The sequence below is a fragment of the Onychomys torridus genome, chromosome 3 (assembly GCF_903995425.1).
Source record: "Onychomys torridus chromosome 3, mOncTor1.1, whole genome shotgun sequence".
NCBI classification, from domain to species: Eukaryota; Metazoa; Chordata; class Mammalia; order Rodentia; family Cricetidae; genus Onychomys; species Onychomys torridus.
In genome coordinates, this window is record NC_050445.1 from 46973710 (window position 1) to 46991780 (window position 18071).

Below are 18071 nucleotides of genomic sequence, written 5' to 3' on the forward strand. Positions count from 1 at the left end.
GAATAAGCAGTGAGTGTCTTCACGTTTATGTGCTAAGTGTTGATAACTGTGTCTCCTGCTAATTATCACTCCACCATGCTGAAAAAAGTGATGACCATTTTAAACTTGTAGACATAGGTCCCATCAATCAATGGTAATCAGATTATTTAATTTACACCTATTTTTCACAGTATTTAGAACTAAAAGCTGGAAATGTGTAATTATATCCCTTTTCAAATACAAAACAACATTCAGAAGCTTCGTTCACTCACAGACCACCTAATGAAAATCTCACTGCACACTTCAAGATGATCTTACAGGTACCACCCAATGGAAAACAGAAGAAACACATTCATAGGTCAGAAGTGATGTAACCAAGGCCACCTAGTAAATTAGAGGTGGGCCTGGGGAAGGGACTCAATTTTTTGCCATCTACACTTTGTTCTGTCTTTCTGCTAAACTGTTTTTTCTCAGTGTCTCTACAAAAGCACAGGTAAGCACTCAGATAAATCAGACAACGGATAGGACTCAACTCACATTGAGGTTAATTTTTCTACTAAAAATTGCATTAGAAAAACATTTAAATATTTTTAAAGAATTTTATCGCTTCATCTCCCCCATTTAGGTCTTTGATCTTTTCATCATTTTTTTGTTGAAATGATAGTGTCTATTCATGAGGACTTGGGACTCTTGTCTAAAATTTGTTGAGGACAAACATAAGAAATTATTTCTGGTCCCTCAATCTTACTTCATTGAACTGTGTGCTTATTTTTAGTGCCAGAACTTGATTCCTTGATTACTCTAGCTCTGGAGCAAACTTTGAAGTCAGGGAGTGTGAACCACTCATTTTTGAAAAATTTTCTTAGAAGAAATTTACAAGGTAAGTCCTGATGACTCCAGGTTAGGAGCTACCTTCTTAGATGTAATAGCAAGTCATAAGCAATGACAGAAAAAATGAAGTGGACTTCATCAAAATACAAACATTAATAGATTAAAAGATGTTAGTCTACAAGTAAGAAGTCTATACACAAAACAAAAAAATGTAAATTGGATAATGGTGAAGGACATGTATATACATAAGAAAACAATTCTTACAACTCAGATATAAGAATCATTGACTGAGGAGATGGTTCAGTTGGTAAAGCACTTGCCACACAAGCATGAGGGAGGACTGGATTTATATATCTAAAATATATAGAAAAGCCAGTAGGCATGGAAGACTGTATGCCATCCTAGAACACTGGAAGGCAGAAATGTGGAAATCACCAAAGCAAGCTGACTAGTAAGACCAGCTCAAAGAGGGAGATCTAGGTTCAGAAAGGTCTGGGTTCAACTCTGACTCCTCATTTGAGGAAGGGAGATTGAGGAAGACACCCAAGATGAACCTCAGATATCCCCATAAATGCATAGACACTTGTACGAATACCCAAATGCACACATGCACATTCGCATGCTCACATACCTGCATAACACACACACACACACACACACACACACACACACACACACACACGCTTGCACACATGCATGCGTACACGCCCACACTCAGCAAAATAAAAATGAAAAGCAAATAACCTAATTAAAAATAGGGTGAGAAGGATTTGAGCACACAGTTCTCTAAAGATGTGAAATCTCTAAATAAGCACAAGGAAAAAACTGCCCAGCACTATTAGTCACCAGGGAAAGTCTGAACAGCGCTAAAATACATTGCACTGCCCGCTTTAAACAGATGGCCTTTATTATCTATTTGCTTTATTTCATGAAATGGCCAGTTGGTTTTTTTTTTTTTTTTAAGTTTAAACAAAATCTTGGAAAAACTCAAGGACTGTGAGTACTACACATATTATTTTTTGTTTGTTTGTCTGGTTTGGTTTTGCCTTAGATTTTCTTTTTTTCAGTTAGCTAAGTAATGTCTTTATTTCTTCAACTTGAAATCAATTCCAGAGGGCTCTTCTTTTCCTAAAAAGGATGGGCCCAGGACACTGTAGAGAATTGGGTGAGCAGATGTGGCCAGCACCTACATATGCTCCCCTGTTTTAGTGCAGTGAGCTTTCTTTAGAATGTTCTTTTCAGGGCTTTCCTCAAGCTGCACTGCTTCCTCTGTTAGTGTTTTCTCCCTTCCCAAGGGCTGTGGCTTTCACACATACCTAAAATGCACCCATTTGGGTTGATTAAATCATATTATTAATAAGTATTTCCACATTGGAATTTGAATAATTCACACAAACCTTGAACAGGAGACCATTGTGATTGGGCACAATTCACCACACCCCCAGTGTTTTACAATCCATCTAGAAGTTATTTTTTTTTCTAGTGAGTTAATTTCATGCAGACACATGTAAGACAGATATCTAGCAATGTTTAATGAATTTTGAAGGGGTTTAGCAAAGAGTGACAATTTTTAGCAGCACATTTAATAGACAAAATACATACATAAAACCACCCAAGTGTTGATCTTTTAACTGCATCCTGTGTTCAAGATACATGAAATAATGTTTGTGAGGAAAAGAGAAACATTTTACTGGTGAGGATAAACTGGTCTTGACAATTTAATCTGACTTTCCTGACAATAGATAGTAGATAATCCATAATAGCAAAGGTTAAAAACACTTGGGTTTTAGTTTCTCATGAAATATCAGACCATATTAAATACATTGAATTTTAAATTTGCACAAGACAGCTAAGAACAAATAATAGAAATTATAAAACTTACTCTAATTATTTCATTTAAGTATAAATCACCTGCCACTTTATTAGTTTCACATTAGCAGTATTTAATATGAAATATATCTTGTCATATTGTCCATCTTTTTATTTAAAACAAAATCTCATTTATCCAAATATTTCCGTTTGTAGGGAAAATCAGATTAGGCAAAAATGAGTAAAGTGATCAAATTGGATATAAAAATGTGTCCAAAAAATGTGTCCACAAGTTTGCACAAGTCTAGTGGGGTGGGGTGGAGAAAAATCAAAGAAATGCTGGCTGCATGACATTGCTGGACTGTGTGCAATGCTCACAGACAGCTAACCATGGCATCTTCTACACTGTTGAATCTATAGAAAGAGATGTCACTGGAGCACAGGCAGAAGAAAGCTGCTTTGCCTCTTGATACTGACTAAATGGGCTCCTAACAAAAATGTGGGCTGTTGGCATATCCTGGTCTGTTCTGTTGCACAAAAGAAGTCAGATAAGAGACACAACTGGTTGTAGAAGTGGTCTGTTGTAGCCCAACAATAGAGCTACATACAATGACAAGCTCGAATCTTCACGGACTTGGGCACATTCAGTTTGGTTCATTCAGCTGCCTGGACCCCCTGCCTGGAATGCCTTTGCCTTCATCCCTAATTTCCAAATCACATTCAAGTCAAGCTCAGCAACTGTTTTATACTTAACTCTGCCCGTCCTGGCTTCTTGAGGGCTCACGTTCTCTTACAACTCTGCATTAGACTTTGGCCACTATGCATATAAAAGTTTGTGTAATATTTAAAAAGTTTTTCATAGCAAAGTATTTTTTCTCAGCAAGCATGAGTTCCTTAAAAGCAATGATTCTTACTCAAAATTTACTGTTGTTATATTTCCCAACAGTTGGCACAGTTTCTAAGTGGATACATGGGAAACAGTTAACAATTAGACTGAGAAAAAACATTTCAGGTAACAATTAGAGAGCAGTAATTTGAACTTACAAAATGCTGCTGTTTAACAAAAGAAGTTAATTATAGGCCTCTGTACACAATTCTCCTTTATGAGGAAATCATAAATTACTAAGTGAAGCCCTTTTTTGGCTTATAAACAGGAATTCTCCTATTATCATCATTGAGTTCTTGTTTTCCAAGAAACAGTTATACTGACTTGTTTTATGTCCTTGGTAAATTCATAAATTAGTTGTCTGCTGTGCTTGGTACAAAGAAGAGAGCTTATTATATAGGCCACTGCCCTGGTCCTTTAAAGTTTTGAAGGATTAGTGAAGAACATGGAGGCATATTTCAGCTTCAAAGCCAGCAATAATTTTTTTAATGTCTTTGCATCTTAACATAGTCATTTCTCTTATCTTTATTTTTCAGTTGCTTCATTTTTACTTTTGTGTATATGCTACCATTTCCCATGACTGTGTACAGTTGACATACATCTTGTAAAAACTCATAGTTTTCATATAAAATTGTTCTCCTAAATAATAACTTTGTATTTATAACAGCTGATAAAAAGCCTATTATTAATGGTAAATGCTATGATGATGTTAGAATGTTAATTTGGTTAATATGAAAGTACAGCTGTCAAGACATCTTAATAAACATTAACTAAAGTCAAAGTTCTTCTATTAACCTTCCATTCTTTAAGTGCAGAAAACATCAACCTTTAGATTCATAAGTTTGCCTTCTTCATAGGTGAATACACTAATAACAGCTTTAGTGTAAAGGGAACTTTGAATATGATCTGGAGATCTTTCAGAATAAATATTGGCATAAATCTGAGCTTTAATAATGGAAATTTCCAAAACACTCAACTTACCTCCAATAGATGAGAATAGCAACAAGAACCACTAGACAGATAAAAGTCAGGGCGGATACGATCACAAGGGGGATAACTGCCTTCTTCTCAGACTCCAGCCCCTCAGCTAGACCAATACGAGACTCATGGCTACTATTACTGGCCTCTGTAGTCGGAAAGAATTGAGAGAGTTGACATTTAAGATGGAAAAGTAGTGGCATTTTCCGGCTGACTAAGTACAAGCTGCATTGTTTCTACTTACCTTTAAAGTTCGGACTCTATGGTGCAAAGGCTGTCTATACCTCAGTTTAGGTAAAATAATGTTTAAAAATTAAGGCAAGATATTAGAGCTACTTAAAAAACAAAACAAAACAAAACAGAAATCATCAGAGGTGGGGGTGTGATAGCAGGATCTGGAACCAATCCTGGTTAGGAAAAAAAATTCATCAAAGGAAAACTGAAGCATCAACATTAGAAAATCACTGTTTAAAATAAATGTTAGGAAACCACAGGGTTACTGAATCATTGTATGTAACCTTGATGTTCTAAAACTAATTATGTATATTTATTTTAACCTTGTAATTTGGTAAACAATTAAGAAAAATTGATAATTACTTTCAATCAAACTTTCAATTTTAAATATAAGTTGATAAAATTCCTTTAAATTTTTCATTATTTGAGAATTTCATACATCCATATTACATGTTTTGATCAAGTTGGTTTTCAAATTCTCGTCTGTTGTCTTTCTATCAAATATGAAAATTCTCTATTTCACATGAACTTAAAAAATACATGTATTTAAGAAATTGCTTTCAAATGTACTTGTGGACTGAAAACATCTGAAGACAAACCTTGAGTTTTAATCTAAAAGTTGATGAGCTAGTATTTTTATGTCCAATTAGGTACTTTATTGTACAAAATCTTTGAAAAAAAATCACTGCAACTGAGTTATCCTTCTAGGTTGTCAAAAAAACAATTTCAGAACTGTGAATGTTGGTGAACAGCCCTGACTCTTCTCCTCTGCTTTGAACAGTGTTCAGAGGAAAGCTAAGACAATTATTTATGAGAGCTGTTCCAACTCTATCCGCCCCTGGTTCTTGTCTTGTACAGGTGCTCAGAGAGCTAAATTGAAGGTCCCACCAACGTCTTCATACTTCCAGCATTGAATACAATTCATGTTTTCTACCAAATGTTTTACTGGCAAGAAATACAAAGAGTTCATTTCAAATATGTGATACCCTTTAAAATTTGGGAAAATTGAAGCTCCTATGTAAAGCATACATATGACATTACAACATGTCTAACTGTTGTGTTAAACTTCCAGCTTAACACAACAGCTTCCTTCTGTTAACTTGAGTTGAGGGAATAGGGTTATGAACCTTGGATGCATTCATATGAAAATTTTACCAAAGGAGTATAAATGATACCCATATTTCCCAGGATCTGAAAATCATTTAGATTATCCATCTTTGCTTGAAAAAATGTGGAATTCAAAGGTGTGCCTAAAAAATCCTTTAAAAATATATATGCATATATCATAAATTAACCAATATTTGTGTTGTGGTTAATATTCCTTCAAGAAAGCCAAAGTTTTGATTATTTTAATTAGGTCATCCATATACTCTGGCCATTATGTTCTTTGTGGAGACTCATGTAGACCCATATATAATCTGATGATTAATATACTGAAATGTCCTCATAACATTTAAAATGGCATTTTGCTTTTTCCATGGTTATCTTCACATTTTTTCCTATCATAACTACTACCTAAATGGAAAGAAATTGTGGGAACAAATAAAATAACCTGCTCTGTAATCTTTGGTCCTCAGTGATTATAAATGGTGGTTAATATTCTTATTTATATCATCATCTCTAAATTGTAAGCCCCAGAATAGAAGCTACAATATCTGTAACATTTTAAGAATGCAAATTTGGGGCCCACCTGGAACCCCACTAGATTGTCTGAATAGAGACCATGTTCAAGTTAAGAGAAAAAAAAGTGAGTTAAGAAGTTTACATAAATTTTATGACCACACAGTTTCATTGTAATATATATTATATACACACACATATATGGGTGTATGTGTATATAGCTAAATATATAGTTTAAGCATATGTACATACACACATGAAATATGTCAGGTCATACATATGCTGTATGTGGAAAATATGTGTCTTGAAAATACATAAAACAAATGCAATTACATTTATATGCATGCATTATAAACACACACTATCATCCACCTATCTGTCTGTCTGTCTGTCTGTCTGTATCTATCTATCTATCTATCTATCTATCTATCTATCTATCTATCTATCTTCTTCTCCATAAAATTTCCTCATAATTTCTCAGGGAAATCTGAACTTCAACTCTGTAAATGGGGATTTAGAATGATTCTATGGTAGTTACATATTATTGAAACCTAGGCATTTTGTACAGGATGGCATACCTTATGAAAATACAGTCTGCTAGCAGCTTTGTATGCTATAGAGAGGAACAATTGGTTGTCTTATTTTCATTTATTTGAGACTAAAATGTGCTTTCATAGAGCTTAGTAGATAGTTATTTAAATGAAAGTAATTCAGTTAAGCAATAAAGAATAAAATTGACATTTTAAAGGGCTGAGAATAAGACAGCATAACTTGGATGTGAAAATTTAAGCATAATACGTATTTTATTGTTCTCAATCATGTAAGCATGTTCTGAGAGACAAACACTAATAATACATTCCCAGGGTTAGTTTTGTATTGACTCTTTATGCAACCTGGATCAAGGATCTTTTAGTCTGTGTTCATGCACATACACTCACACACACACACACCCTAATGATACCATGTAAAATTTTCTACATCTTAGAAGTACCTTAAATGGTATATTTAAGACTAGGGAATATTTAATAATTGGATAAGACAAACTCTCTATTAGTTTTACATTTAAATGCAAATTTTTCCCTAGTCTTATTTTATCTTAGTTCCTTCATTAATCCTTAGTTATTTCATGAAGATGGATGTTATATACATATTGCTTTGTCTTCATTAGTGGGGGAGTTTATTCTTAACAGTTATTCTTATTAGTACATCTAAGAGAAATGGTTCCCTTCAATAATTCTAGATGTAGTGCTTAATTATATACTAGTATATGTGGCCTTTCCATGAGAGTATAATCTTGCAAGAAAGAAAAATAGATTGATTCATGATCTTTCCCTTTAAAATAAATCTAAAGATGTAAAAAGAAAAACAAGTACTATAATTGAGGACAGATAACAATTTGCATATGTAACAACACTGCTGAGTACAGTGACCCACAGACTCATTATTCCCTCTCACACATCAGTTCATACATTGAAGCTGAAATGCAATGTTAAATAGATATTGAGTCAAAATACAGAAAAAGAAACTTCCCTATCTACGCATATAAATTATTAATTGCTGCCACACTAAAGAATAAACAACTAATTTGAATGATGAAAATAACTAAGAGAAAAATATTTTTAATGACATTGGTTCTATACTCTGAATTTTGAACATTAAATTCTGTGCAATTACTACCCAATATTACATTAGATTATCTTTTGACTTGCTAAGATTTAAATACGTTTATTGTTAATTTTAAAAACCTTATCACTTAATCAAAGCAAATCATATTTTTTGCCATAGATTCTATGGAATTACCTAGTTATTCATATGCTTAATGGAATTAAACTTGAGTTTTGTTACCATTGACATTTAAAGCACACATCTGTATTGTATATCACAGTCGGCTCCAAGAAACATCTGGCTAACAAACCAATTTGCATAAAATATATTAACAATGAAAAGCATCTCTACAGAAAATGCTTTAGGCTTTTTTTTTACATCTTCTCACACAATAACTATATGTACTATGCATATTCATGTCTATTATTTAAGTAGAAATGACAATATTTTAGCAAACACACAGTAGAAGGTATTTTGCTGGTTTATACTGCCCTCTTTAGGCAACCTAAAGAAGCTCAAAGAAAAATAGTTTTAAAACAACATTATGTTTATAAAAATCTTCCTTAGCTATTAAATCTAAAACCTGTGATTCTTTCTAGAAGTTCTTCCAGCTACTGTGGACATTGCTTTCCATTGGTGGGCAGGTGCTGAGCATATCACTGAGATTTTAAATCCAACAGGATTAGTTTACAGCTTATTTTAAGATACGAGTGTGAACATTTAAATGGTCTCAATACAGCACACTGTGTTGTAATATACCAATGGTGTATTACAAATACATAATTGATTATACACACAATAGGAATCCTGTAGGATAAGAATTAGTAATGCACACAAAAACTTCTATTTTTTGAAGATAATTAAATCAAAGACCAAAATATGTTGAATATTCATTTGAAATCATAAGTAAAATCACATTTTTAAGAGCTATAAATTGATTTGTTGGGTGTTTTGATTAAAAAGTGAAGATCTGCTGGTGTACCAGAATTATTTTCTTCCACGAGGTTTCTATTTAACTTTCATAGCAAGAAAAGTAGCACATCTCATTCTATCCCTTTGCTCATGACTAACCTGCCTCTGAACTGTTGGATACTTCTGAGTGCCCACTATTAACAGATGGTGTGGAGGACCGTGGAGATCCCGGAGCTATGCCTGTGTCATCTGCTTCCAGGACACCATCAGCATCCTTTTCATTAACATCTGGAAAACTGAAATCTGTGGAAGTCTCATTATCATTAAGGCTATCTGAAGTGCCTTGCCCTGACCCACTCTCTTCATCACTTGTCAGAACTGTCCAGGCTTTAGATTCTGGGGTGAGAGGAAGGACAGCACTGCCCGCCAGAGTGTTACTGTCCTCTTTCCCCTCACTGTCCTTCTGGGGTGGCGGATTTGTTGTTGGTGACTTATCAGGACTTTGAGCCACACTAGTTACACCTGCGCCTCCATTTTCTTCTTCGGGATTCTCAAATAGCAAATGTGAACCTGGGTCACTCTGATGCACAAGACTGTTTTCCTGTGTGTCTGAGTCATTCATTACCTTTTCTTGGGACTCTCTATAGGGTGAACATGACATACACTTATTTATGGGAAAGTGATCACTATCTATGTCATCATAATCATCATCATAGTCATCACCATCTTCACCTCGCACTAAGTCAGCCTCAGATCTGGCACTATGAGTCAGTTGAGAAGTAGCTTTAGAAGGAAGAAGCCACTTGGCTGTAGTCACAGAGTCATCTCTGTTGGGAGAAACAGTTGCAGTAGAAAGGTACCCACTTCCTAATGGGACAGAATGGTCAGTAGATTCAAGTACATCAGAAACAACTGTCTGAAGACCAGCAAGTACCTTATCGGTAACAGAACTTTCAGTGGCCATGGAAACTTCCTCGGAATACACAAGCTTGTTTATGAGTGTATTCTGTGGTTCATCAATGGACAGAACAGGAGTAGCAAACGCACGCCCCTCTTTCTGAGGAAAGGCCTGGCTAATATCCAGATGTGCAGTTTGGAACAACTCAGCATTACTGTACACAGATGGCAGAACTTGCTGGGGACTTTTGCTCTTAAGCAAACCTTGTTCAAAATATTGCTCACTTGTGTAAGGAAATGTTAAACCTTGAAGTGAAGTGGAGTGCGCGTGAGAAGGCGATGCATCGAGAAGTGGTACAGATGTAAAGTGCAGCATGCTTTCCCTTGAAGCAGAGTCTGATGCCATGGGATGCAATATGGAAGAGCTACTTTGTTGAACCTTGGGGGTTTCAGCCAATAGTGGATCGCTAGGCACAGATGGAAGAGCAGTTTTAAGCAAGGTGTCAACATCAGAAGCCTGAAAGGAAGGTTGCAGCAATACTTCAGTATTAAAAGGAGATGCGGCCTCATAGAGCAAGGGTTGTGCTGAAGGACGGAATACTTCACTAGAAGCAGGGTCAAAGAATGCTGGCTCTGAGTTTGTGCTAAGCACGGGTGTAAACCAAGTGTCACCAAATGCTTGAGATACAGTGTGTGTAGCTTGAACTGGGACGTTATTTTCTGGAACTTGACTAATCTCATGATCAAAAACCTTAGTGATGGGATAAGCAAGAGACTCTGGAAGCATGCCATTTATGCCAGAAATAGAAACCGGGGTTTCTTGTGAAGATGTATTCCACTTATTTACAACATCAGACATCTTTGGCATGACTGTGCTTTTGGAGTGGTACGCCATCTCACTGAAAGAAGACATGTTCAGTTCCGTCTCATTTTCATACATTATCTCACTTTTAGAAAGCGGCTTAACATCCTCACCAAACACAGATGTCGTATATGTAAATTCAGCTACAGAAACAGGTGAAGAAAGGTTAAGAGTTCTCAGCCCATCTGTGTCAGGTAAAAGCAATTCACTATCAGAGGAGGCTCCAGACCACTCTCCATCACCAGAGAGGGCAGGAGGAGGGTGCTGTAATGATGCAGTTGGAGTAACAAATGAGGACTCAGGCATTGATATATGGCTAGGACTGACAAGTAAGGACCCCTGATCAGATACATCGACAGAATCATGCACAGGTATTGCAGAACTGTAAGGAACAGTGAGCATGTGGTGGGAGCCCTCAAAGGCATAAGAAGGTTCAGGCCCTGAAGAATATGCATGCATAATGGCATCACTGCTGGCTGATTCAATTTGAGAAACCATAGACGTTTTATAAAGGACAGCAGATTCACTACTAAATTCCAACGTCTCTGAAGCAGTATGAGTAGTGGCCTGATGAGACACCACATCAGAATATTGAACAAGGCTGGGTTCTAACAGCAAATCACCCCCAGCCACCAGCAGAGAAGCATGCAAAGACAGCTTATCCCTCTCAGCAGCTGAAGTAACTTGTGGAAGGGTTTGAGAAACTGTATGCGGATGGCGAAACAATTCACTACTGAAGGAAGCAGAGGAAAATGGGAGCAAAGGTGCACCATCATAGGAAGACAGGATGGATTCAAATGACACACCAACACTGGGAAATACAGGCGTAGCATGCAAGGCCGAATCACTACTTGAAGCAGCAGGGGTAGTGTTGAGGGTCTGATTGTCAAGCAACAAAGGGGTGACTAGAGGAAAGACTTCACTACTGTAGGAAGGTTGAACAGGTGTCTCACCATTGTATACTGGTTGAGTTGTCTGTGACTGGAGCACGGTGATAGTGGGAGCCAAATCAAGTGGTCTGGAGGATGGAGTAAAAGCATGTGGTGTTACTTCAGTTGGGAGGTAGGCAAAGGTAGAATAATGAGGCATTTCCATATCTGTGACTGAAGGACCCTGTGAGAACATGGCATCTGGAGAAAATGACTCAGTTGTCTCCCCAGATTCATCAATTTGTATGTCCGTGGAGTTAACCTGGAGAAAGCTCTCTCTGCCAGATCCAGTCTCAGACTGTGTTGTTTGGTCTGTGGAGCCAGGAAACCACACACTGCCATCAAGATCCTTTAGTGACTCATCTGAACCTGATGAAGCTGAGTCTTCTGAAGCATTTCTTGTAGATCCTGGCTTCAGCACATCATATGTGATTGCCTCAGGCATTTCTGAAGAAGATATATATCCATGGGATATATTATCTGAGAAAAAAGGGACAGCAGAGGTTGCGGGGCTGGAGCCTGAAGAATCATCAGCTCCCCTATCAAGCTTGAAATCAGTCAGTAAGTTTTCTTCCTCCCCGATGTCAGTAGACACCTCTTGATACTCTGTTAGGGAAACCATGTTTAAGGATTCTGCAGTCCCAGACAAGTTCATCTGTGGGAAGACAAAGAGAGTTTTAGATCCATCATTTAAGGAGGCTGAAGTACCTTCCACACTGTGTGGTGGCAGCTTAGTTCCAGTCTGAGAAGGCAAGGACATTTCTTCTTCTGTATCTAATTCAGCAACTTGCTGGGAAGTAGAGTTCAGAGATGTGTTGAGAACGTCGTCACTCTTTCCAGAGAATTCACTTCCTCTTGTTGGCGATCTGTTAGTCTTGGCTTCATTATATTTAGTCCCCATGTGAGTATAGTGAGTTGTGGTAGAAACCTGGGGTTCCTTTTTCCTTATTTGATTTGTGGTACTGTCTCTACTGGGATTCAAGCCAGTGTTTTCTTCATTGTCTTTTCCATATTCTTCCTCCTGTGAAACGCAAACAAAATTTAAAGGAGCATAAAGAAATTAGAGGGGAAAAAGTCTGAATATCTTACACAGCATTATACTATGACTCTTCACTTGTAGGACCTTTGTGACTTCACACTCTCATAGGACATGGTTCTCTTATTCTAGTCTATTCCATTCTATATCTTTTGTATTTAATCAACATGCATCTATTGTATAACTTTTATTTTATTCAATAGGGAAAGCAATTAAACGAAATTAAGCCACCTTCATTTTAATGTTACATAAGAGAACCAAAATAACATAACAAAATATTTGCTTTATAATCTGACCCAGTTCTGCTGAGCACTGGTGTTCAGCTTGGTGGGATAGAAATTCTACCCTGTCCCTAAACATTAAAAGTTTAAGAATCTGCCTAGCTCTCTGGTGTCAGTCCACACTAAGTCCCAACCCCAAGCTCTGTTCAAACCTTCCATTTCCTGTTTTTTCTCTCATTCTTGGCAGATGACACTCTTGATCATTTTCCAAGGAAAACAGAGACCAAGAGACAAACCCACATATGTGCCCAATACTGAAAACACCACTCAATTAAAGCCGTTCCTCCCCATCCCCTGTTCTATTGTAACTATTAGCCTTTCCTCCAAGGGCTCATTCCACATCTGTGTAGGAGTCTACTTTCTATTGTGCCCTTCCAAATTGAACACAGTGGAGTGTTCTGCATTTTCTCAAATCCTCAGATTATTCTAACTAGTTTAAGTGAATTCAGATCTCTACTGTTGAACGTGAACATAAAAGAAAATCTCAAATTTAACCTCAATTATCATTTTACCTTTCTTTCTCCCTTCTGAACCTAATCTCCCCAAAGATATATCATGTATTGCTGTTATACATGATCTAATAATCTCTATGGGCCCTGCACTAATACTCATCTTTGCTTATGTTCCCCACTAATACACTTTATCATACCGTACCATAAACCTTGTAGATTTCCATAACAATTTCATGAGAGCCTGGTGGTACTCACCTATTTTTTTCCATTGCATATTTTGGGGAAAAAGCTATACGCCCATGATACACATATGCTTTCAGTGATTTCTTTCCTAGAAGATTTTAAATTTTATGACTTTCAAATAAAACACCTCTTGGAAACTGAGAGAGATGATCCACTGTTCTCCATGCATTGTTGAATTCTGTGGGTTCATACTACCTTGTGCCACCAAGTGTTCAAAGCCACCTCTTGACATCCACTGACCTTTTCATATACTGTTGAATAGGGGTTTTTGTTTGTTTGTTTTTTGTTTTTTAAGTTAAATCAACCTCAATGAGTACACTAGACTGTGACATCTGTTTCTTGTTGGAACCTAGACAGATATGCTGGGTTATTTTCCCTCTTTCTGTTGAGGAACCTTTAACCATAGCATAAAAGACTGTGGAGATGTAATTCGCAAACATTGCAGTTTACTTCTCTAACAAGAAGATCTGCTTGTTTGTAATGCATATAGCTGGTGAGAGTAAAATAACATGGCATATATATATATATATATATATATATATATATATATATATATATTCTTTAGCATCTCTGATCTTACACTGCTAGAATTTAAAACCTATTTATAGCCTATTTGCACAACTGAATGCTATAATAAACTGTAGTTTTATAGAGAAATTTGCTAGTAATTAACATTGGAAAATTTCAGATTTTGTAAGCTTCTCCTGAGGCCTCTTTAGTATCAATATTAATTAATAATAAAAATAAACAGAGAATTGTAATCATGGCAATTATAATGAAAGGTAATTGCATATTGCATTTCTTATGAGATAGAATACAAACAGTATCAGTTGCTAAATTACTAGCGTAGAGCTTGCTTCAGTTTATAAGATGAAAAAGAGTTAATTTGACAGCATAGCAAAATAAGGATTTTTCCTTCTTTTGACTTGATTCTGTTAATAATTTTAGGCATTATTTGTACACATGTGAACATGAGCATATGGCCACACACAAAAAGCGATCCCTAGATGAATTTTGTGAACACTTGTTATAAAGTAGAATATATACTTGGGAGGGTAAGAAAGGTTAATGATAGACATATAAATCATCGAAGTAATTATTTCTGTATAACTTGATTTCAATTCTTTAGTAGGTAATGGCATTGATAATCATTTTTCTCTGCTCCTACACAATTTGTACATATGCACATGTTTATATCATCCAGAGTGCCTGGTTTGAAAATTTAGTTTCAGTTATCATGTACAAAACATTTGTGGTTAGGTTGAAATATACATTCATTCAACAATTATTTTCTCTCATGCCAAAGACTAAGATAATGTTAAAATTTGTTGATATTCTCAAATGTTTATTCAGAGGGCATTGTACTAGAAACATATGCTTTTTATATGATTAGCTCAAATACAAATTCTATTATAACCTAGTTCATATTTATTATGAATCTGCCATTGGTTATTTATAAACTACATACAGCATTTTTAAAAACTAGGAAAATATTATTAGAAAAAATTAGATTCTACAAAGTTACAATATAGCTGTAGCTTATAGCTACAATTATTTGTAAAGCTGATTAGTGGTTTTTTTTTTTCATTATAACCATTTTTGGGGTGTTATACTAGTCAAAATGTCTTCCAGGTTCCTCATAAATCACATGTACTGAGTATGTGACATTAGTGAATAGCAATTAATCCAACAGTAAATCATACAACAGTATCTAAAATCCAAGCAATAATTCTAGATAGGCTTTTCAACTTTGAAACATTTGAATATAAAAAGAGCTATGATACCTTGATGATTTCTTCAGATCCAATTAATTCAGGAAAAAGGTCAAGTTCTACAAAATTAAAAACAATATTATTAGCAGTTTTAATTTAACTCCTGCGGCCTTATAGGCTTATCTTTGGGTAGAAAGGGAAAAGGTTAAAAGAAAAGTGAAAAATCACTAGCTTTGAAAATATCTCAAAATAAAAATGCCAAAAACTGACATGTGACATTGACATTGATTCCTATCTTCCACTCGAATTGTCTTCCCCAAGCCTAGCCCAACTCCCACCAAAGCTGAGAAGAAAAAAGGGGACATGACAGTGATAAAACTAAATGTCAAAACAAGCCCGGTTTCTCATCAGCACATCTTTGGAGCTGATGTGAAGAGAACTGAGGAGTGACAGGGACTTTCTAGAGACTTGGGTAGGAGTAATTTTATGACTTGGTTAACTTCCTGAAGTTCTTCTGACCAAGGGCCAAGTAATTCTTTCTTACTGTCTTTATTTGTGCTTGTATTGATTTGAATGCAGCCTCCTGCACCAGGTAGGAGGAAGAACTTTTTATCAGCAAGCTTCAGCTTGGGCTGGCACCATGGAGAGCTGGACAGAAAGATCCCTATGTATGTTCTCCAGGAAATTCATCTAATGCCATTTATGCTATTGTAGAGAATCAGTAACCATATTCACTTGAGCCTGCTTTTTATTTTTCCCAAACAATTAGATCAACACACTTTTTACCATTGCTAAAAAAAAAAAAAAAAAAAAAAAAAAGAAGAAGAAGAAGAAAAAGACCTGTTAGTAAGTGTTAGAATAGGCGAAGAGCCCAGTGATGTAGCTCAGTGATGGAGTGCTTGCCTGGGAAAGATTAAGACCTGGTTCTTGGTGTGCAGAAAGGACTCTAGCACATAGACAAATTACTGGGGGTTTATAGATATTTCTCAGTCTTCAGCCAAATGTTGAGTTTATTAGGAAGAGGATAAGCACAGCAGCAGTGATAGCTTTGGGAGCATTGTTTCAGCAATGGTTTAGTATAGACAGACTTTTATGAAACCATGCCATTGCTCCATCTTGATGTTGCTTATGCTCCATGTTGAAGTCTTTCCACAGTAAATGCATATTCTAAAAAAATTCCATGGCATAACAGAATTGATAGCAAATATTCATCATGTTTCGACTTTCCCTTCAATACAGACTGTTACGAGTTCATTTTTGTCATCAGAAACTCACAAGGTGCTAATAGATGAAAAAGCAAAAACACAGTTTGGTACATGAATTCTATTTAGAAGAGAAATCACACAATGTCTATAAATGTACTCAGTTCCTATGATTTAAAGTTAATACTCTTAAAAGCTTAACAATTTCAGAGTTACTTATCCTTACTAATTTTCTGTGCCATCAAAGTGAAAGTTCTCACTTGAAATACTCCCAGACTTACATTAAATTCTCCTGATTTTTTTTTTTTAATATGGGCCAATCATTCTGTTTTTGTTCCCATGCAATCATTTCCTTACATCTGGTTTTCATGCTGTTTATTCATAATGGTTCCAAATGAAAGTAACATCAATAATCTCAAACACCTGAGTCTTTGTAACCTTCAAGAAAACCAACATGTGGAAAATTCACAACATCCAATGCTCTGTGGCTGAATCAACCTTCAGCTTACTTTTCTGAAAACTATAGCTAGGTAGAAAGGCCCATGTGTGTAATCATCTTCAAACTGTCCATGAGACACTCCCTGGGGCTTCCCAGAAGCCACAGATTTTCATCTGCTTTGAACTATTTTAATGATATAAGGGCAAATAATGAAATATTTCTTAATAATGGATATATTATACTATATATTTTTCATCTTTATGAAAAAAATTTAACAGTCAACTCCTTTCAACATGCATCAGGAAATGTTTCAGATTTTTAGGACTGTTTAACTTCATTTGACTACATATTTTTAATGGATAAAAACTAATTTTCTTATTTATTTGATAGGGTTGGGATGAAGGTTGACTTCCTTTCGCTTCAGTAGTCTCAGGATGCATTGCATTGGATATAGTTTACTTTCTACTAGCAAGCATTAGTTAACTATATGGATCATGGTTTTCCCAAAGTGAAATATATATATACTCATCCAACCATGTAACCCCAGAGTATGAGTCACCGCTACTGTACTTGAGTTTGCTATTCGCTGCAGCTGCAGTAAGAACAAGCCTTCTCTGGGCCTCCTTAGGTTCTGGAATGGCCTTTGTGGCCCTCTTGATCCCATGGCAATCTCACAGATGTGGACCTTAGGAGCAGATCCCCATCTTCACAATGTACAAACTCGCTTTTTAAAAGATCTTTACTCTAGTTTCCAACTGGACTCAGATCATTTAAATAGAAATTCTGGGGTTTCATAAATACGACAATTTTAGGAACTGTTTGTGTTTCCTTTGAAGATTCTAAAGTCATACTTTTGATTGTGGAGGTTCAAAACCAGCATCCAAGGTAGAGCTGGACAGCAACAGGTCTCATATTGGTCTCCCCTTGCTGGTTCTCCAAAAATAGTAATTGATATTCTAGTAATTACCAGTTGACTTGGGTATTATGATACATTAAAAAATTTACAAAATATATTGGTTTATAGAGTATCCTCACTTCAGCAAAATAGGCTCCAAGTGAGTCATGGGAAAATCTGATAGTGGATGTCTGTGCCTATTTTTTGTTTGTTTGTTTTTTCTTTTGGAGTGAATACTTAAGATTCACATTTGTATAATACCTGATCAA

General features: G+C 35.9%; 1 protein-coding gene across 6 annotated transcripts in view; it reads right to left on the bottom strand.

The window, feature by feature from the left end:
* Ptprz1 (protein tyrosine phosphatase receptor type Z1) overlaps positions 1–18071 on the bottom strand; it is a 186248-nt gene that overhangs the window by 44357 nt on the left and 123820 nt on the right. For 4 of the 6 annotated variants that reach the window (XM_036181207.1, XM_036181210.1, XM_036181208.1 and 1 more), the window contains exons 11-13: positions 15339–15385; positions 9014–12563; positions 4487–4631 (exon numbers count right to left, since the gene is read on the bottom strand). In XM_036181207.1, the coding sequence (XP_036037100.1) occupies positions 4487–4631; positions 9014–12563; positions 15339–15385 (3742 nt within the window). The remainder of the gene's footprint in view (positions 1–4486; positions 4632–9013; positions 12564–15338; positions 15386–18071) is intronic. The other 2 variants (XM_036181212.1, XM_036181211.1) reach the window with 1 other exon arrangement.